We start from the raw sequence: 22771 nt of genomic DNA, 5'->3' as shown, positions 1-22771 counted from the left end.
CTGTTTGGAACACATTTTCTTCTCTGTATAACGAGGAGGATTTGAGCAGCTGGCCCAAAATTCAATTTAAGAGGTTACAACTAAATCAGTTAAAACTGAGGGATCCCATGACTTTGATAATGTCTTTCACAGAAAGATCCTTGTCATATTATTATCAGCATTAGATCCAAGCACTGCGCATGATATTATCTACATTATTATATAAGTATAATTTACAATTCAGGTCAGGCCAGTGGCTCACATAATGCTCGCTTTTCACGCTCATGCCACTGATGTTGATGCATTTACTGCTTTATTAGTTTATTCTAGGAAGCCTGTAACTTGTTTAGATTGCTCACAAGCTTTCATATTTACGATTGCTTCTCCTAAAGACCCTCCCTCTCTCTCTCCCTCTCTCTGTCCTTCACACACTAGACTTACATTAAACAAGAGACCAGCTGGTCCTGAATCATTCTGACATCTGCATACAGCGTACAGGGACTTGTGTTGCTATACCCGGAGAGGCTCGGTCGAACTAACCCTCACCCATTTTCAACCTGCCGCTGTGTGCTTGAGACTGCCTGTACCGGCACCTCTAATAGATTTCCTGTGCGTTGATTTTATCTCTTCACAGAATGTAAGTAAGACAGAATTCAGAGAACGGAGCTTCAGAGACACATTTATTTAAATAATTGCAAAACACAACAATAATGAAAACACCTATTGAACCTACAGAAGAAATGTTAAATGTTTGTACAAAAATATGTTTTTTTTTTTGCAGGAAAAAACACAATACACGATTATCATTAGAGTTATACAGGTCAGTAATTAGACTACGTTTAGCATGCCGTATCTCCTGTACACGTTATATAAATATTTACAGTCATTCAACATGAATGCATTGTCATCGCCATAAGCAAACTTTCTATTTCTATTTGGTTTTTTTTGTTTTTTTTTTATTATTACTACTGTATATATTTTCCTTGATCACCTCTATTAACTGTCAGTTTTATCTGTGCTTTGGAGAGTCATGTTGTAATCCTTCACCGTGGTCACTTCACCTGCACATCAGTAATGTAGTCTCTGGTATTTTCTCTGAAACCGGTTATCTGCAAACAGGACAAACTAATAATTTTAGTTGTATCCTAAACGTTTGAAGTGATTTCCTTTTAGAATTCGAGAAAAAATGAAGATTAAAATTTTCTTGCACAGTTGGCACATGAAGAAATTACATACTGTCAAACCCACGCTGCTTTGAATTGCTTGTTGAAATTAATATATTCATTCTGAACTCAGTGTTTTATTCCCCATTAGCTCTGAGTTAGACTGCTTACTCATGAACTGATCTGTCATTGCAATTGTACAGTTCTGTGTCATATCTGCTTCGTCACCCAGTAGGTGAATATACTCAGCTCATCTTGACTTTTTTTGGGGGGGTTTTTTTAACCTCACCCCTCACGGTTGTGCTGTCCTCACCACCCTCCCTCCCCCCCTCTCTTCCTCCCTTTCTCTGTGGTGTCTCCTGTTCCTGCTCTTCTTCATTTCCTGAATGTGTTTCCATTTCCCGCCGCCTAAGCCTCGTCCTCGAGCCCTCGACGGCCTCTTCTCCAGCCAAAGTGAATCGCAGTACTCCTCCAGAGAGCCGAAAGGAGAGCTCATCACTCTCAGGTAGTCTTTATACCGCTGACGAGACTCTCCGCTGTGTCGTAGCTCCACTGCGGGGTCTTCGCTGGGCTTGGGCTTCCCGTCCAGTTGGCCGTGTGTAACAAGTTGCAGTGTGAGACGGAGGAGGGTGTGGGTGAAGTGTGTGTGCTCTTGAGCTATGCAGACATACACGCCAGCATCAGAGGCGTGGAGGGAGCGAATCAGGAGACCTCGGTCAGTGTGAACAACACGATCATCCAACCTGACCTGGAGAAAATGCAAATGAAGAGTATTAGAGCTTCATCATGAACAACAAGGTCATGTGACTACAGCTGCCTAAGGTTAGGCTGAGCAGCTAGTACGCAACGCAACACAAAATTAGCTAAACTATTCTCTTCTTAAATTAAAATCCCGATTCAGAGCTTTACTATAAAACAAGAAATTTTGCGTCTCTGTGCCCTGAAACAATCCATCAGGCTGCTGCACATTACAAAACCCTCCTTTGATACCTCCCACCCTGTATACACACATTTATTTTCATGCCTGACTTGTATCCAAGGTGCGTTAAACATGGTAATGACCCCTGAAACAGGAAGCATATTGAATAGGGTGTGCTGAGTGTCACCCACAGCTTGGGGGTCCAGAGGTCATTATGTGGTGTGGAGAGATTTTTAGATGCATGATGAGTGTAAGCAGTAAAAAAAAAAAAAAAAGACAAAGAAAGGTACTTGGAAAAAGGTATGTGTGTGTGAGTGTGTGTGTGTGGGGTGAGGCGCATGTGCTTGTTGTTAAGGTGTAAGGGTAAGTAGCGTGCTAATGTGTACGGTCCCTTCTTTTCATTTAGTGTCCACCGTGATTCATCAGGTGGCATGGCTGCTGTCAGGACCTAAAATAACACAGCTGTGTTCAGAGGACAGTCAAAGAGCACAAGAATGTGTGTGTGTGTGTGTGTGTGTGTGTGTGTGTGTGTGTGTGTGTGTGTGTGTGTGTGTGTGTGTGTGTGTGTGTGTGTGTGTCCGTGCATGGGTGGTGCATACTTCCCACAGCCCTGCTTTAACCCCCGCCCCCCCGAGGTGTAACTGATAAGACAGCTACAGAAGGAGGCACAGGTGTAAACTTGATGTTTTCCCATTTTCTTCTACACATGAGCATCTGTGTATGCATGTGTGCTAGTGTGTGTGTGTGTGTGTGTGCGCGCATGTGTGCACAGCTCTGTGGTGGTTTCTCGGTCTGACCCTGATGATTTTTTTTTTTCCAGGCAGAAACAGACTCCCAGGCCTCAGAGTCTCTTTGGACGTGGTCCTTACTCGCATTAAGACTTTCTAGTTCGTCTCTTATCACATTCTTGTTTGCTGACACACCTGACTGATTTGCCAAAACACGTGGGATGTATATTGAAAACCTAAAATCTCTCTTATGCAAAGTGTCTGCGGAGATGTGTGTTATTATTATTATTATTTGTGTGCCTGTGAAGCTGTCTCCCCTCTGCCATCCAAAAACAAGGCATCTGTGACTAAACGGCATCGCCAGACATTTAAACTCACCCAGATGGTCCGTCTTTATTTGTGTCTGTGTGATTCTGGGCATCCGATTAAGCCAACAAACTCCTGCAAAGAATAGCAATGCCGCTTTGCTCCGTGCTGTGATGTGCTTTGTTCTAATGAACATCATGCATGAAATTCAGCATCATCCATGCTTTTCTTATTACTAATTTTCTAATGGGCCAGCATTCCAGACTCCAGGAGGCGAATTCACACACAGGAACAAGAAGACGCATATATATACACACACACGCACAAACATGCTGTGAGAGAGACAGAGAAATCTCCTCCAGCTCACTTCTTTAATAGCTGATTTTTACGAGGGGATAAGAGAAGGGAGTGTGTGAATGAGTGAATGAGGAGAGTAAGTACTGGAGTGGGCTGCAGGTGCTATGAGCAGCTGGCTTTTTTCTTTTTTTTTTGTTTCAAAACCCATCAGGAGGCAGCAAGTGTGGAGAGAAACACAGAAGGGAAGAGACTGTGGGAAATCATGGAGGCGACACGAAAAGTATGAGAAAACAAAGTAGACGGAGTAAGGAGCATGAAGGCAGGAAGTGAGGAGAGATTAAGGTGGGGCTGATGAGGGAGGTTGAGGGACAGGACAGGAGAAGGGATGACAGACAGGGGGAAACAGAGTGGGACCGAAAGCACAGGGAGTGAGAGGTTGAAATGAGCCAGACACTTAACAGACATGCCCTGCTCCAACACCACATGCCCACAGCTGTGAGAGCAGGTAAGACCGCCTGTTACCACAGGAAAGAAACCTTACATCCCAGTGAAAGAGGGAGCTCTGCTGAAGAAAAAAACACACACTCCTGTGTATGTGCGTGTGTTGTTCGGGCCACTAAGTGACTGCTGGGTTGTGTGATAAATTACTCTTGAAACAGCAATGTTCTTTGTTAACAATGACAAATGTTAGGTGTCTTTATTTAGTTCATACAATGCAGCTAATCAGCCTGAAGTTTTTGTACTTTGACACAGCTGCCAGTAAACACAGCATTAGTTAGGATGGTACGGAGAGAAAGAACTAGAACTGAAAAGTAGAAACGATAACAGTGACAGTGAAGTCATGTTCGACCAAAGAGATCGAAGAGCATCAACAACAAGGCAGCTCTCTGACTATCTGACTAAGACGAAAAGTACAAATGGTGTATCTCTTTGACTTCCAGCTTGGTGTTGTTCATTTGAACTCCTTCACTTTGTGTTGTCTGCAGCATTACTGACGATCAGTCATGTGGCTAATAGCAGATATTATTTCCCGCACATGAGTAAGAAGCAAACAGATAGATCAAAAACATGAATCTACTTATTCAATCAAGACATGATGCCTGTGACCATAATGGAGGAAGACAACTTATTCAAACATAAGACTTCCTGTACTTCCACAATCACAAAAGTATTTCTCTCAAACTAATTTTTCCTATTCAGTTTGAAAGCCATATTTGTAGCCTCACGTGTTAATGAAATGTTAATTTATTAGACCATTACTAAAAACAATTATATCTCATCCATGTATAATTACTTAAAAATGTTTAGGCATTTGTGTTGCAGTTTCCCCTTGTCTCGGGTATTCTATGTCTACAAACATTTGAGATGTTCACTGGCTGCTTGGCCAAATAATTGCATTTATTTATTCAATTATTTATTTATTCATTCATCCATTCATGCAAAGCCTGCTGTACCGTAAAGCTGTGTTTGCCCATTTAAATATTTTTTCCCCTTGAATCATAATGAACCATCTGCTTCCTTTTAGGCTTCAGTCATTGTCAGGACACTCTTCAAACACCAAAGCAGCATTTTTAAGTTGTATATTTTCCAATAAATCTCAACACTGGTCAGTATGACAAACGCTTGTAAAGATTTCGGCTGTAAAGCCTCACCCTAGTCTGAATTATTATTTAAACTCTCTCTACCTTTTCACTGGCTGAGAAGACTTTGAGATAACATTCCCGTTAACTAGAAATGAATTTACATGTATATTCCACCACAGTCAAAACTCCCGCACACTTAACACCACTGACCCTTCCATTAATTCATTAAATCTGCACATCCTGTTGTATTTCTTTAGCTTCTGTGTCTATCACATGACTCTCCTGAGGGAGGAAGGACTCCTGCACTCACTCCTTCATCACTTTGTCTAGAGTACAATAGGTCACATATCATTGCATGTCTAGACACACAAACACAGAAAACACCCCATCGTGTTCATTACCCCAAAACACATGGTTGTCCCTAGGGAGCGCTCTGTTATGATTTCCGCTGTAGGGGATCATAACGAAGCACGCAGATGACACACAGACACACACATATCCGCACACAAAGCGAAAAACACAGAGCCTTCTGCTGTGCAGGCCCATAAAGGAACACATGGGTCTTTAGTGGCCTCTGCACCTGTCATTGTGTTTACATTCACCTCTGAGAGCGAGGACGGGGGACCAGTTGTGGGACTAAATAAGTGTAGCGGGAAGCGCAGAGAGGCGAGGAATGAAGGAGGCTGAGTGGTAAACAGCGCACTCGCAATGGGTGGAGGAAGGTTTGTATGTTTGGATAGGGGAGGGAAGGGCACTGAGGCGCTGAGTAAGCAGGTCTCTGTTGTCTCATTCAGGAGACGAGTGTCATCATCAATGAGCTCCTTTCCACACCTCAAGTACAAACTCGGTCCCTGTGCATCTTTCTCTGCTCACCATCCTGTCGAGCTATTTTGATCCTTTGCAGTGACAATTAGTGAAAAATCAAAAAAAAAAAAAAAAAACGAAAACTTTTCAGTTTTGCATAGAAACAGTAAATTTGCACCAAGTTGAGATTTGTCTTAACTAATCAGTTGAAAACGCATCTGTTAGTATACATTCAAAACAGCCATTTTCTGCAGTCCAACACCAACATCCTGCCACTTGAGTTTTAAACTGCACCGCTAGTTTGCACTTAAGATTTTCGTGAAGTGAGCATATTATAGCCTACAGGTTCCATGTGTGTAATTAGTTGTTTTCTAATGCAGCACCTCACTTTTCTGTCCAGCCCACAACGGAAAGAATCTCTAGTCTCTCTTGAATAACCTACAGTGGCCACCGGGGAAACATTCCAAAATGAATTGTTGGCTACTCAATGTAAAAATGAAAAACAAAGGTTAAATGCAGGGTAAACTGAAATTCTCATCTCCCTTTTTCTTAAATTTTTCATATGAGATAGATGATGTCCCATCCGTATCCCCTAGGGTGGCTCTGGTTTAAGTCATCCCTCACCTTCCTCAAAAGCAGAGGAGCTGCAGAAAATTTCAAAAAGCCCTGGACACTCATAAACATCAATAATGATCTTATTCAAGGAACAAGTGAGATCCTGGATCGCTCCCTTATTAGCTATAATTCTACAACGGATGTGACTTTTGGGGATTCAAGCCTGTATGAGTTGTGAATGCTATCCTTATGATCCAAGCACTGTTTTTATGTTTTCATCTTCCCCGAGACAAGCAGGACCGACAGCGATGTGATTTGTGGCACAACAAGCGGTTAACGAGTTCAAGGCTCAGACCCCATAAACAGTTAGAGGGAAGTAAATTGTGATGTTTTTGGAGGCTTTGAAGTCCTTATGTAAGAAACGTCCCTGTTTTGTGACCTGGCATGAAAACAATGTAACCCCTCAAGTACAGTAAAGTCAACAAAAGCAATATCAAGGCCCACCTTTGGACTCAGCCAAGAGCAAGTATGGAGTAAAAGACAAGGTAGGAATGTAAAAATGATTTGTTTCAGTGTTTGGGTGGTGTGTGTGTGTGTGTGTGTGTATGTGTGTGCGTGTGTGTCTGTGTGTGTGTACACGTGGAGGTGAGTGCACTTTTCTAACCTCCTCCCTGCGTTCAGATCCAGGTCTCTGTTTGAACCACCTGATCTGGGCCTGTTGAGATTTGGGGGTACACTCCAGGAAGGTGGAGTTGCTTTGCACCCCAAAGAGCACCCTCTCCTCCACCCGTCCCCCACCAAGACCTAAAGAAAACAAGACTATTATTGATCTAGGGGTCTTTTATGCGGTTCTTAAAAAGAGGTATGTGATGCAGGTTTCCACTAGTGGCTGTTTCAGTGATTCATTTATCTGTTGACTTGACAAAGACAAAAAAAAGAGAGCAAAGTTTACATACTGTCCTCTGTGTCCCAGCACTGACTGGCAGGGTCTCCATGCTTGATGTCCTGTCTCCTGGCTCGCCTGGAGTGAGAACACACACATAAAATTTAATAGGTTTTTTAACCTACAATCTGTAATTAGCCAAAAACAAAAACTGAGAACCTACAAGCCGTACAATACTGATGCTGATCTGTACAGTATGACAACTTCAATAAATTAATAAATCAACACGTTTAGTCGAGCAAAGAAGCCAGTAAAAGATGTATCTCTTATACATCTGAGACTGGGGTATGTTTTTTCCAATGTCAAATTTGCATGCACAGGAAAAAACAGGAATGTTGTGGTGAAAATGTGAGAAGTTGTCTGACTATTACCTCCAGCAACAATTTTTCACAACCACTTAAAATGAGATTTTAAGAGACCATGAATCTTTCAAGATTCAAGATGTTGACACTTATTTTCTAATAAACTGCAGTGGGAGTAAAAGCGAAATTACCCTACCTCATAGGCAGATGGATATTTGTTTTCATATACATAAATGTTAAAGTAGAAACAGCATCTTTGGCCTCTAGCTGGTGTTGGGCTCCTTCAGTTTGTATTGATTTCACCTCCTCCACCTCCTGCCAGTCCCATGTGATGGGACATCTGTAGCCTACACTCACGCACTGTGAAGATCAACTTTCAAAGAGCCCGGGAGACCAAACGCAGGGCCTCCACTATTCCACAAACCATAAGAGCATCCCCATTGGCCAGTAATATAGCAGTGTGATCCCTGACTGTAGGGTATAGACTCTGTAGAGCCTAGATTCTTGCAAAGCACACAAACAAAAACACATTTTTTCCACCTAAAGGACTAGACTCTAGAGGTGTGGAATGACAGTAGCATTAATCAGCTGAGGAACAACATCTCTGATCAATAACTCAAATGGAATAAAACCATCTGGCATGGAAAAAAGTGCTGAAGAGGTGAGGAGAACCAAAATAGAAAACATATTTAGCAACAACTATGAACTCCTTCTGACAGGCCCAGAATAAAGAACCAGCCTTGGGAACACTCACACAAACACACACACACACACACACACACACACACACACACACACACACACACACACCATGGAGAAGTAGGGCAACAAAGGGTCAGTTTAAAGCAGTTTATAGATGCACTTTCCTCTTTTCTTTTTTTGGATCACAAATATTTTCAGCTTTATCGCTATATATCTTACCAGCCAATACCAAACTTCTTTTGATATTGGCTAAGAGTTAGTACATTTTAAAAGTAAATTTTAAATGTCAAATTTGTACTGTCTTTTGTGCTTACAGAAGTGCTCACAAGTGTGTGCATGAGTGTTTCCAGGTTACAGATGGTTACACAATTGATTTTGTAATTTCCCATAATGGTCCTGACATGTGATGGGATTACTGCCTGATCCTTTACGAGGTGGTATAGTGGGTGATGTGAAGCAGTGTACGGCTAAATAACTGCACAGTGGAAGGGCATGGTTTTACATTATAAGAAATAAGATTTACTAATTTAATGATTCATGATTTTAAATGTGTGTGTCTGTTTAACTTCATTATTTCATTCCAGTATATAAAACATTTGCACTCATATAGCCTGATCTATCATTATTTTGAGTATGTTGAAGAGGTTAGCATGGCAACCAAAATGAAACTTGTTCTAGGGGCGTAAAAATGGCATAGTATTATGGATTTTATACTCCTTTAATAAAAGTAGTGTTACATAAACACAGCACCTCTTAGATGCAGGGACGTATCGTGAGCATGTGTGTCCATCCCAGGCGCAGTAGGGGTCTCGTGCCAGACAGCATTCAGCACAGGCTTGGCCATACAGGTGACATCTGCTCAGGGAAACCTGTGCTAGCCCCTCGCTTGAACCCACGTAGAGCTGTTGCTGCAGTGAAAAACACACCACACTCTTCGTTAGCGGAGGTAAAGTATGTTACAGGCGAAAAGGATACAACATTTTTGGCTTGTGACAACAGGTTTGTGCTGATGCAAAATTAAGATTTTTCTAGTGACATTTAGTTTGTTTTCCCCCTCGTACATGTATTCTTCATTCAGGAAAATGTCCTTGGTATTCCCAGAGAACTGGGGGTCAAAGCCTTCCAACAGTAAGACTCATTTAAAACATCAACAGAAACTTTGAACAACGCACAGACATCTGAGGATTTCTCAACAAGCAAATTTTTACAAATATGAAAAAGAATCTGCTCTGACTCGTCTGAAGTTAAAGAGAACTTCCAAACCACTAATGAAAACACTTGCTAGCATGCACATACAGACACACACACACACACACACACACACACACACACTCACAGCTCAAACACCACTGGAGATTAATGGAAGCTGTGATTGGGGTTGAAGTGTGTATTGACACCCCTGACCCTTAGATAATGAGGCAGAAGGGGGAGAGAGACCTAGAAATAAATAGGGAAGGCTAAGGAGAGAGTGGAAGATGGGATACATGAATGATTTGGAGATTAAAAACAGTATGTCTTATATCAAGCATGTGCACACCAATGAATGCATGTGACACGAATAAAGGCAGAGAGCAGAGAAGATCTCTGCGGAAATAGTACAGAGCACTGAAAGAAAGAGGATGAGAATGAGGCCGAACCTGTTTAGAAGACAGCTCCATACTGAGGATGGCAGTGGGAACCTGCAAAAAAAGTTAAACAAGCTTTAGCTTTAACACCTCAGTAAACATACGTCAGTGTGTGATCAAAAATGACAGATGAGTTGTTGTTGATTAATAGCTCAGAAAAATCCATCAGTGTTGCAAAGTTTGTACATCAAAGGCATGATGAATATTTCACTGTTTGATGAGTCAACTGTCCCACTGAGGACAAGTGACGAGCAGCTAGCGCCGCGTATCAAAAAGCAGCCATCACAGGAAATGAATTGTGGATTTGTGCGTGTGGCTGTGTTGTTCACAAAACCTGGAAAACTTGAAGTTCTTCAAGCACCACTTCCTCTGTTGACCAGTTCTCTTGAGTGATGCTCACCACCTTCAGAACTGAGCCAGCGTCTGTGACAGAGAGTCGGGCAGGAAGGTGAATAATGTGAAGCGGTCAGATATGAATAGTGTTTACATATCCACTGAAGATGAATACTTGTAGTCCGTACACTCACATCCCTCTCTAAGACACTAACAAAAGTTTGACACTAAAAGATTTTTTGACTTTAGTTTGTAATATAAGACATTTTAGAATGTACAAGAGAGTCAGTGCTGAGACCGGAGACAGGTTATTGGATCCAAGAGGAACCTTACATTTGTTCATTTCTCCAAAGTCAAGACCATGAGAGCATCAGTAAAATCTGTTTAAGGCTGAGGACAGCTCATAGTGATCTACTGTCCTCTGCTGGTCAGGTATAGAACTGCAAGAGATAGAAGTGAGTGCATCTGTGTGTGTGTGTGTGTGTGTGTGTGTGTGTGTGTCTGTGTGTGTATGTGTGCATCTGTGTGTGAGTGTGTCTCACCTGTTCCCAGGAACATGACCTCATATTGTCCATCCTCTGCTAAAACCCTGTCTACCACAATCTGAGTCAAGGTGTAGTCCACACGGACACGTGTGAACACAGGCCGGCCGGTCAGAGGGTAGACAGAGCGATACATCAGAGGGTGGAATCGGATGAAACTGACGACCTCGTCTGGAAAGTCTTTGGTGGTCTTGATCCTTGGATCATATGTCTTGCTGGGACACTGAAGGGCAGAAAAAAATAAATAAAAATAGGTTAATCTGACACAAAATTGTGCTTTTCAGCAAGAACTGTCACGCACTCTACACTAATTTCCAGGTACATGTCTCCCTCTGGTGGATGAATGAAAAAACCGCAAGAGGCAAAGCACATCTGGAACATCTGTGACACTCCTGGAACATCTGTGACACTCCTGCTACCTTTCTGTGTATACAGCACCTCCCACCCCACCCCCCCACTCCCCACCACACACACACACACACACACACACACACACACAACACCACGATTAACCTTTTTTAACTAAGTGAAAGGAGAATCTGATTAACATGTCAAGCGAAGATGTGTGGATGCATACCCTACAGCATGTTGAACATTTCACCCTTGAATCTAATTAGCCCATGTTTATTATTTCGTAATTAGCAAGACAGTTGAGGATTTTAGTTCTGTAGCTAGGAGTGATCAACTATGAGATTTCTATTTGTCTCTTTGCTCCACAGTCAGCAACGCACCGTCCCGGGACGTGGATACGGTATCCTCCCTTCATATTCTACCCATCGGTGGTCGGGCCCCTCCTTGTGAGCGTAAGGTCCGTTAAACACGGCCCTGATGTCCGCCATGCTGTACACACACACTGCTGAGCCACGGAAAATGGAGCTGAGAAGACAGTGGAAACAAGAGACTGTAATTAGCGATGCAAAAGAGATGGAGAGACCACAGGTAGTGACGATAATGACGTGATGTACACTGAGCCTACCTGGAGGTGGTGAAGACGGCATACACTACAGGGTTTTTATCATCTCTGGTCGGGAGCAGAAAGATGTCCTCTGGAAGATAGAGGGGACACACACACACACAATATTCGTTTTTATTGTCTTTATCTGCACAGAAAAGATTTCGGTGCATCTCGATCTGTATTTTCATTTACAGGGAGCAGCCACTTCAGTCCATCATCATGGCCACTGAAAAACTCCACTGCTGGTACTTTTTCTAATATGCACTCTGAACATAGTATCTACAGGATAAAACCCAGTTTGTTGGCCTACACTTCTAATTTTTATTTCCTCAGTCACTTACGGAGCTCATCAAAGTGTGTGTCCACTCCGTCCGGTCCAGGGACAGAACACACAAGTCTGGCTTTGAGGAAGGTGGTCCATTTATTGGTCAAACTCCTCAGCCCACCCACATCATTCTGAAACACAACCACATACACAGTCACAAAACCACAGTCAGCATAGTGCAGCTGTCCAACATGGCCAAAACACGACCACGATTAAAAATATACACTTTGTAATTAACCACAATCTGACTGTAATCTATCCAACAGACTTGCACGCAGAGACAACACAGTGAATCGCAGCCTGACTCCGATTTCCTGCTCTAATTAGGAAAATAAACAGGTGAGCCACATGCAGCTTGTATGGATCTGCTTATTTTACCGGCACAAAGGAGACCTTCTTGTTAGTGTAATGTCAGGAGTAATTGAAAAGAGAGAGGAAAACATAAAAGGAAGAAGAGAAACAAATGTAAGTGCAGCACGTTGGGAGAGAAGTGAGGCTGCTGATTAATAATGCAGGTTTTATCTTAGCATATGAACTGCTGTTTTAAGTAAGCCACCTTTGATTGAGCTATGATAAGAGCGTTGAAGTGCACCTCTTTGTAATTCATAGAAAACTTAAGAGAACCTCTCCATTAAATTTGCTCTGCGCACTAAGTGGTATAGAAAAGACCGCTGTGGTTCAACACACACAAAAACACACTTGTGTTTAAGAGACCAGAAAAAAATGTAAGCACTTAATGAGGATGTTTCACAATGGTGATAATCTTCAAAGAGGACTGAAGTGAAGTGCCCTCGTTGCTTTTACATGCAGGGGGGAAAAAAACACACACTTACAGATAATGAAAGAGAAGGACAAATACAAAGACCGAAAGAGAGGGATACCCAAGAGAGAGGGAAAAAGAGAGGGCTGTAATCCAGAGGAATCTCCTTCCAGTCTGCCTTACAGCTTACTCCCAAGTCATAAACACGCTGAAAGCTTTTCTCTAAGAATGTAGCAATAGACCTTCGAATACACATAGCAAACTGCTGTGTGGACTAGTCCCATTTTTAGTGACTAATGGTACACCCTGTAGTACGCTAAAGGGTCCCAATCATGATATCTATCCTGCTTCTGTCCTCAATCAGCTGTGCAGTGCCCGTCCAAGCTTACAGTTGTTTTGACATGCTGTCAAATAGAATTTAATGGGCACTGAAACATGATATGCTTGTCAAATGGCCTGCAGCATCCAACAGCTGAACAGAGAGGAAGATTGTATTGCCAGTTCAAGTTTGGCTATATGAGTTCGAGCTGCTGTTCCAGTAGAGGCTGAATGTTCCCAGTGTAAGGTGCATTGGACAAAGCAATCTGTAATGTAACAGTGCTACATGTGCAAGCACTATCATGCAAATTAAATCTCCCCAAAGCCAAACTCTATTTATGAGACTGCTACAAAATAAATCTTTATCACCCTTTTAATAAGAATACAGTACATGCAAATCTTTTGGCAAGAGAATGACGACAATGAGATGGAGCAAAGATATTTCAACAGCATCGATCTCCGGGGCAATCTGTACAGCAGAGCACAAAGGGGTTAAAAACATGATTTACTGCCCCTGACAGCAGCACCCTGTGACTCTTTCAGATGACTACAAAAGAAGGATTTATCAGTAAGGCCTCCTCCTGGGGGACATAAAACACTCCTGTAATGGCTGACACGAAGATCCTTATCCAATCAGAGCACTGTAGGAGTTATGGCTCCACACACTGTAAGAGGCCTTGCACTCTTAGTTTCTATACTTGTGCTACCAAAACCCAAATCTTCAAAGCATTGTTTCTCTCATTACCAACTGAGTCTTAACATCCATATCCAGCATCCTGGTCTTCCATCCGCCTCTCTCTGCCCTACCTTTCCACCCGCCGGTCATATCTTCACCCCCTCCCCTCCTCGCCCCTGAATACCTCCCACTTTCCTCACCTCAGTTGTGTGTAATATCTCACCTTGCACACACGAGCCACTCGGGACAGGATGCTCTTGTCGTTGCCTTCCCACGATACCTCCCGGAAGAAAAAGTATATCTTATCATCATCTGGGTTGTAGGTGTCTGCGATGGGATGAGCAGATATAAACCTGGCCTCTGGAGACACAGACAAGAAAACAGTGAGAGACAGGTAGAGTGTTAAAATGTGTCAGGTAATGGCTTTGCCATGCTCTGCAGCCTCTAAGTGACATTAACACTACACTTAGCATGTGTTTATTTACAATCTTGCTCTATTTCTACTGAGACAGCGGATTTATTACCATTTCTATTTACTAAACTAAAGCCTGGGCTGCACATATATCTTCAACTTGTTGTACAGTTTGCTACATGGAATAATAAAGTAATAGCCAGAATATTTAGGTTACTTTAAAAGCAGTTTTGTTTACTTTTCTATGATTTTCAGCAGCAGTGTGGCATAGAGATCATCCGCTAGCTGGAACACCCAGGCTCAAACATCGACCCTCATCACAAGTCCTTAGTGATTTAAAGACTATCCAGATCCTTAAATTAAACATAGCACTACCATAATATACAAGTAAAAGTCCAGCATTCAAAACATTATTTAAAGCAGAACTGATTCTTTGGCCACATGTAGGGAAAGCTGAGCAAGCTGTAAAACACTGAAATATTATCACCTTCATAAGTTGAACAGCTGCACATTTACTCATCGTGCAGACACACAGCAACATTAGCATTGAATATGAGACTAATATTTGCTAAAATTCTCCGCAGAGCAAAAAGGGGGGCTGCAGAGTCCGGTGATAATTCTCTGTGGGTTGCTTTGAGAGACAGCTTTCATGTAACACGCTGAAATCTTATATATGACAAAGTATCATATTTTATAAGATAATCATATATTTGTATTTAAAATCTTAAAAGGAAAAGCATTCATATCCATAGCTGCCAAGTAAATGTAGTAAATAGAAGAATATTTGCCTCTGAAATGCAGGGATGCAGAAGTAAGTTTCACTGTTATCATCAAAGTTTTCTGGACTGAGTGTGTGCAACTAAACAGAAAAATCAATGCCAAGAATTATTAGCAATTAATAGTTTGTGATTTTGCACAGGACGTGGAAAACTGCACATGATTTAGGAAATAGTAGTGGAGGGGAAGGAGAAAGCAGCATGTTGACATCAGTGTCCTGATTCAGGGGAAACTAATCCAATGGCCTAAGTGTTGCAGTGACATTACATCAACAATTAGCTCAGCCCCTAGAAGTCGAGCCAACCACCAGAGGGTGATTCCCTCTCTGGAACGGTTTAATGTATGACTGCTAACACACTCGACAGAAGGTCATTGTTAGTCCTGCAGCAGTGGAAAGATGTTCCACAGGCTCACACGAACAGAAACACTGCAAAAAATTATGCTCTCTCTCTCTCTCTCTCTGTGTCTGTCTCTCTCTCTCTCTGTCTCTCTGTCTCTCTTGCATGCCCGGCGCCAACACAGGCTGTATACAGTGCACACACTGAGAGAGAGAGAGGGAGAGAGAGAGAGAGAGAGAGAGAGAGAGAGAGACGTAATTACTCCAAACATCTCTTCACTGTGTGGTTGTGAAATGTGGAGACCATGTGTAAGGATTTAAATCCCGGTGACAACTCTTGATACACGACAACCCATCAGTTGCTGTAAAACACTTGGGACTGGAAACGTATACAGAGAGAGAAGACTCCCTCCTCAGTGATGACTGTGCATGCCCGTGTGTGTGTGTGTGTGTGCATGCGTGGCTGTGCAGTTGAATGACTAAGACCGTGAACTTTGTGGCACACTGTAAATTCCCCTGTAGGTGTGGTCATATAAAAATTCCAGCTAAATGAATAAGTGTGCTGTTTCCTCTACGCTGGAATGCCAATAACCATCCTGAGGGCACAGAGAGGCTCTTTGTGTCAGTAGAGAGGCTGGAAGTTTGGAGAAAAAGCAATAACAAGTTTTGAGTGCAATCGGCGTGTTAATGTGGATATGTGCAAGCATGTGTGTACCATTGATCCAGTAGTCTTCAGAGATGTCTGTGCGGATGTAGTGCTGGTCAGGTGGAGGGCCAAGGGAGCGTGTGAACGTTGTGTCTTTGCCCAGGAAGTCTGAAGATGTGCCGGCGTACAGGTACTGATCTGGACCAATTACAGAGACGGGTCGATCAGTTATGACATCTAAATATTCACTACATTATTGCATATTAAAGATTAAATCACAATCGCTTCTCAGTTTTATATTTTGAACAATCCATCCAATATGTGCACCGTAAAGGACATCATCAGAAGACAGATATAACAGTTTACATTATTATTTTCACTTGTACCATTTCTCTAGCTTACCTCAGTGAACCCATCGTAAAACACAGACTGAGAAAGATTTCGAGAAACAAACATATGAAAGAGATAAAGCTCACAAACACACGGTGTTTACAACTTCTTGCCAAGTAACTTTTTTGCTGCCTGAGAAATGTCTGCTTGCCTCTTTCTTCACCAACATAATTTGGAGAAAAGTGCTGGGAAAACAGATACATGAGATACATGAACACAAATTTCCTCAAACGACCGAGCAGAGACATGTCGACAAGCATCGTTTATTCCCGGGGATATAGTGCTGTGTAGCAGTGAAACTCTGGCGCACGAGAGATAAGGCAGAGAGAGGACTGCTAAAGTGTTGTGTGATGGTTCAGCTTACCTGTGAGCACTGAGGTGAACGGCTGCAACGGATCAAAAGGACATTTCAACCTGCCAGACTCCACCGTACCAGACAGCAGCTGGAACACGCCATCCTGAGAGACCAAAGGGAAGATAGCATTCCATTTTCAAAAATTTAAATCCGAACATTGAACTCGCCAAAATTAATCTCTTGCTGAGATTTACACACGTATATGTAGTTTACCTCTCTGCGGCCGGTAATTTCAATGAATGCGCAGTTGGGGTGGAAGGCTCCTGTGCCGCAGGCGTAGACGTGTGTTCGGTTGTAGTTGTGGAGCACCCTGACAAAGTTAGCACACTCCAACTGCAACAAGCAGGGAGAGAAAAGGAGCAGGGATGAACTGCAACGCCTTATTCGACAGGTATGCTTTACATTACAACACACAGCAGTGAACAGATTTTTGTGCACTTACGTTTGCGTTTTTGCCCGCCAGTTTGCACATTTCAACTCTGTCCCGGGGAGCAGGCCAGTAAATCTGATAACAGGAAAATAAAAACCAAAAAATATTTCACATCTCATAATGCAGCCAACAAGTGAGCCTTTAACCTTGGATCTCAAACCAGTCCTCATACATTTATTTTCCATTTATGTGCTACTATAGTTCAAGATTTTAATGTTGGAGCTTTTTAAATCTACACAGAATTTGGAAAATATAATTTATTCTTTCTTTATGTCTCTACCAGACTATCACATTGCTCTGTATAAAATTAACAATATATCATGTTCAGAGTGCAGTAGCTAGACTCCTCATAAGATCTAAGTGGAGAGTAATACTCCTGTGTTAGCATTTCTACATTGGCCATTTGTACATTTTAGAGCAGAATAAAAGGTTTTATGGATCACTTTAAGGGGTACCTATAAGTAAGTAAACGTAAGCTCATGGCCCTCGCCTCTCCGCATTTTGGAGTTAATGAACAACAGATTTCACACAATCATTAACACCTCCGGGTGCTGGTACGAGAGACATGTAACATCCAGGGTCCCTTCAATGCACCCCACCATGTTCACACATGTGTTATAACAGGCTTATGTGCTTAGCGTGTTACCTCGTCTAAAGCCTACCAAGGAGCGCTATCGCCAACCTTACTCATGGTTCGACAGAGCCTTGATACGCATGCAAACACACCAGCACAAATATTAAAACACCTCATGATTCCAAATCATTGCACGCCGCTGAGGAATTCACACAGAAAACCAGTGTGATGTTTTGAGTGTGTATGGCCTGTGTAAGGGCTGACACTGTTTTTTTTTAAACCCAGCATATGACATGATCAGTGGCCTAGTTTTACCACAGCATATGGGGATATTTAAAGACCGTGATGAAGTTTACAACATTGCAGCTATCGCCTGAAAATCAAGGTAGAAACAACTGGAAGGCAAAATATTTTTGCCGTGTTTTAGTGCCCCGGGGTCCTTTCCCAGGTACGCCAATTTATTTACTGATAACCGCCAAGTTTGTAACTTTAGATCATATTCACTGTCAAGGGCTGGTCCCAAAAGGCTCAGAGACTTCTGGTCTCCTATCTCCCATCAGTATCAATGACCAGAGAGGCAACAAAAAGGCAACACTCTGAGAGCACGACTAAGAGTTAAAACAACTAGATAAGGATCAAATAAACACACTGTCGTCCCACTTGTCATCAACCTCAGCTGCATAAACACGCACTCACATCCACAGACTTTAACATATGGCATCCGTCCAAATGCATTTGTGTGTTTGTGTAAATGTGTAAGCGTGAGCGTCAGCGTGAGAGTGAGTGTGTGTGTCCTCCGTAAACGTGTATATACTTTGTGTGTGCAGATGTGTCTGTGGTGTCTGTGCGTGCGTGTGTGCCTGTGTCTGTGTGTGTGTGTGTGTGTGTGTGTGTGTGTCCCCTCCAACATCATGACCCTGACCTCACCAGACAGACAGTTTCAGACTGCTGCTGACTGAAAGGTGAGCTCTTCTCTTAAACACGGCTGAGAGCATTCCAGATTAGCAACACGTTAATGGAAAAATAATACTTTACATCATCCCCACTTAATGGCAGGACAGGAATAAGTATCATGAGCTGAAGCTAAACGACTGTCTCCATAATAATAAGCTGTTCACTGCAAATAAAAAAGGTTGTGTCTCAAGCGACTGCAAGCAGGATTTTGCATGTCTGGGGATTGAGTCAGTTACTGTGTCTGGAGTAGATACTCAATCTCCTGTTCTAACTTGAATTTCTTCCAGCACTATCCCTCCGTCAAAGGATGTGGGGACTCCTAAGACTGCTGTAAACACTTCAAGGTGTACCTAAACAACCTCTCAAGTGTAGCAAATGGCCTGAGAAGCAAAACCAAACGCTGCTGTTTATTTGTTGCACTCGTTTTGGATGGTTCTATATCCTTCTCTATGTAATTTGCACATTCCTGTTCTGTGCTCTTGTACCTTTCTGGCGGCTGTGACCAGATTGTCGGGGTCAAGCAGGTAGACGTGATCCCTCGCTCCCAACAGAAGACGGCCTCTCTCCTCATCCAACAGCAGCGAGTGGGAGTGGAGGCCCTCAGAGGGGCCCAAAAACAGAGATACACTGCCAGCTTGCAGCAGTTCTGGCCCAGAGAGAGAGAGAGAGAGAGAGAGAGAGAGAGAGAGAGAGAGAGAGAGAGAGACAGACACACATAGAGACAAAGAGATTAATAAATCCCCGCATTACAGTGTATGCACATTGCTGAAATGTGAAAAATGCACCATCTAACATTGAATTACAGTGCACTGAAAAAATATTTCAGCAGGATTACGCTGTCAAGCTTAACTTATTCTCTGCCCCCCAAATCCCAAAGACAAGCACTGGGTTCCGTCTTCTGGGTAAAAAAAAAAAAAAAATAACGTGTCTTGGCTTGATTTGAAGCTGCCTAATCCTCTGTGGATCAACACCTTAGCTACACACACTGACAGAGAGGAGATACAGTAGCAAAGACTTCAGTAACACATTATTTCAGTTGTGCATTCCTCTATCAGGGTATTTTCATAGCTAGTTCATTAATCACGAAGATACGTCTCAGTTTAAAACCAGCTGGTGACAAGAAGATGGGGGTTTATTTTTTCTAAAAAAGACCTGTCCCTCTACCATGCTTTCCTGACTAAGCCTGATTTACAGATGACTGAACATCTTCATAAACATGAGCTGTGGCTGTGGCATAAGGCTACATGAGATAAGATCACGATGAGAGCAGGTGTAATACCTGTTGCTCACACATTACATCATGGTATGGTTCGCTGTAGAGGTCGATATGATTCATAATGGTAATACTGTATATAAAGAGGTGGATACTAGATATAGGCTGTGTTTCAATTAGTATCGGCTGGTCTTTGGACTCCCATCTTCCACAGTTCATTATAAAGAGTTTTCTGGGAGCTGAAAACTGACTACATTCTCAGTGCAGTACTGTGTCCTTGATCTCCTTGATCTGAGGAAATCTCTTCTATCACCAGGTTCTTTTCATTGCACCAGTATAGCAACATGCCTTGAATAAACACTGGCTGAACGTGGGGGAGTCCTGTGGGAGTCACTCTGAAAGGATTGACATTGTGATTACCCTCTTGGTGTGAAGGACTGAAGAGGTTACCAACCTCCAATATTTGAACTTCTAGGACCCCTCCACACCACACAATCCTGCTTAATACCTCCTCCTATACACTAGCTCACACACACAGCATCCCCCACATGCTCATATCTTTCACCCCTACACACACACACACATACATCATGTCCACAGCAGCAGACTAAACCTCACAGAGAGATTAGGCCTGCTAGCCCTTGGCTAACGCTAATCTGTTCTGTAAACACACAGCACTATGAGCCCATTGAAACAGCCTGCTTAGCTGTCCCTGCTTAGCGTAGTGCTCCACACCTTTCCCCAAAGAAGAGAGGCCTCAAAAGCTCATGATCAATTCCTCCTCTGCCTGTGGTTTAAGTAAGACATCACCAAGCTGGCTCGCTGCCAACAGGTTTAAGCTCTTCTGATAAACTAGACTTAAGCTCTATAATACTATAACGCCTGATATTGTACAAGTGTAGACCACCTAACTCACCTCAGGATAAGTAAGGCCTTGCTTTATCAACCTCATTGTTGCCTTTTGTCTGACTCACTGAAATGAGAGCACGAACTGGGAAAGATATGTTGCTGTAATGATTCTGCATATGAATCTGCCATATGTGCTGGGAAAAAGAGTCACATCATTTAGGCACAATAATCATTAGAAGAAACCTACTGATCATTATCGCTGCATTAAAGCTAAAGCTGAAATGAGGCCGCTGTGTTCATGCTGCATGATCACTGCCTCATAGTGCCATTAATATGCAGTGCAGGATGTCCATGGTTTCAGGATACACGGAGCAACGACACAGCCAGGCTCAAATGTTAGGTCAAGAAGTAAGAAGTAAGCTATTAAACATGAGCACAAGAACAGCCAGATTTAATTCACAGAAATTAAAACAACTTTTATTAACAACTTTTTAGATAAATGTAACAAAATGTCCTAAAAAAAACGCTGTATATGACTAATAAACTGTAGCATAGTATCATGCTACAGTTAGCATCCTGTTGCTCACACATTAGGAACAAAAGCAACAATCTGAATACACATCATATTACAGATATCTAAATCATGGGCAGATGAGTTAATGTTTTCATTTGGCAGAAGGCCCCACTGTCTATGTTGTGGCTCTGGATGAAACTTAAACTCGGGATGATTTCAGAGTTAGGGTCACAGGTTTAGACTAGAAGGCAGTTGTTTGGAGGTGTTCACCCACTCAGAGATGATTTCACTTTGATCGTTTCACCCTTCGCTCATTGAAGCTGCGCTTTCACAGGAGGGTGATGCGATGTTTGAAGAGTGATTACTGCTGGCTGGTGTTGCTTTTGAGCAGTGTGCACTGATGAGATGATGACAAGTTGTGTGCATGATGTGTGCACTGGGTTGGAGGTGATTTAGCTTTTGATGGATTCTTCTTCGCTTAAGTCTTCCCTGACAGAAAGAGCCAAACATGGACATTGTTCTACTGTTGATACTCTGAGGTCCAAAGGAAACCACTGCATACTGTAGTCAGACGGCCTTTCTCTTGAATGAACAGTTTAGTCAGCCGTGCTCACAGTCCACGCGGTGAAGCAAAGCCAAGAAACACATTCTGACAGAATATGAAAAAAATACTTGCCTCAAACATCTAGACCCAATAAAACGCAATCATATCTGAAATAATGACCTGTTCTATTTTATCAATATCTTATATCTGGTTGGTTTGGAACAAACATGAAATAAAACAAACTGTGGAGCTAAATACTACCCTAACTGCTGAGTAAACACTGTCCCTAGCAATCATTATTCCTGCAGATACTTATACATATTTATGTTGGACACTCAGGCCATACATGTGTGTCTATTTCCAGCCATACTGGTTTTGGAAGCCTTTGACCAGAAGAGAGATTTTGAAGGTTGAAGTCAGATTGAGTTTACTTTTAGGTCACAGTGGGGATTCAATTTTATGGAGCAAGACTGAAGTTCATTTGTGTGGTTGTGTGCAGCGGATACATAGCATGAGGGATGGAGACTTTGAAGTAACATTTGCTCTGGAGTTTAGAATGGGTTTTAAGGGGAGCAATAATTTAGCTTTCCCTTGGTGGCACAAAGCAAACAGACGCAAATCTAAACACATGGACACGGCGCGCATTGCCGAGACTGGCTAATATACACACAGCAGGTCCAGTGACCGTCTCCCATGGACCAGGGGCATCGAAATGAAATGTATGTTCTGTATGTGACTTAGACTTCGAATACAAGAGTGTATTTTATTTATAACAGGCATTTGCCATTTTGTCATCGCCGTCTTGAATTTTTTAAAATATAAACCTGACTTCAGGTTAATGTAATAAGGATTTATGTCGACGAGGGGATTAAGAGATCGTGTTCGTGTTTCACAAAAAGTGGCCAGAAAACATTCTCGTGCTCATAAAAAGTGACAAACAGGGAATTATGAAGTGGGCTAA

The 22771-nt window shown here is 42.4% G+C and overlaps 1 protein-coding gene across 3 annotated transcripts in view; it reads right to left on the bottom strand.

The window, feature by feature from the left end:
* Positions 1-646: 646 nt before the first annotated feature.
* The window catches only part of sema3d (sema domain, immunoglobulin domain (Ig), short basic domain, secreted, (semaphorin) 3D), a 30341-nt gene continuing 8216 nt past the window's right edge, over positions 647-22771 (bottom strand). For all 3 annotated transcript variants that reach the window (XM_056388137.1, XM_056388136.1, XM_056388138.1), the window contains 16 exons: positions 19176-19336; positions 17175-17237; positions 16946-17065; positions 16742-16835; positions 16057-16185; positions 14039-14175; positions 12078-12192; positions 11758-11827; positions 11513-11657; positions 10782-11004; positions 10241-10329; positions 9919-9960; positions 9032-9189; positions 7291-7355; positions 6999-7138; positions 647-1890 (listed from right to left, as the gene is read on the bottom strand). In XM_056388137.1, coding sequence (XP_056244112.1) covers positions 1435-1890; positions 6999-7138; positions 7291-7355; positions 9032-9189; positions 9919-9960; positions 10241-10329; positions 10782-11004; positions 11513-11657; positions 11758-11827; positions 12078-12192; positions 14039-14175; positions 16057-16185; positions 16742-16835; positions 16946-17065; positions 17175-17237; positions 19176-19336 — 2207 coding nt within the window. In that variant the 3' untranslated portion in view covers positions 647-1434. The remainder of the gene's footprint in view (positions 1891-6998; positions 7139-7290; positions 7356-9031; positions 9190-9918; positions 9961-10240; positions 10330-10781; positions 11005-11512; positions 11658-11757; positions 11828-12077; positions 12193-14038; positions 14176-16056; positions 16186-16741; positions 16836-16945; positions 17066-17174; positions 17238-19175; positions 19337-22771) is intronic.

The sequence above is a fragment of the Seriola aureovittata genome, chromosome 10 (assembly GCF_021018895.1).
Source record: "Seriola aureovittata isolate HTS-2021-v1 ecotype China chromosome 10, ASM2101889v1, whole genome shotgun sequence".
NCBI classification, from domain to species: domain Eukaryota; kingdom Metazoa; phylum Chordata; class Actinopteri; order Carangiformes; family Carangidae; genus Seriola; species Seriola aureovittata.
This window is presented reverse-complemented; position numbering and strand designations above follow the sequence as displayed.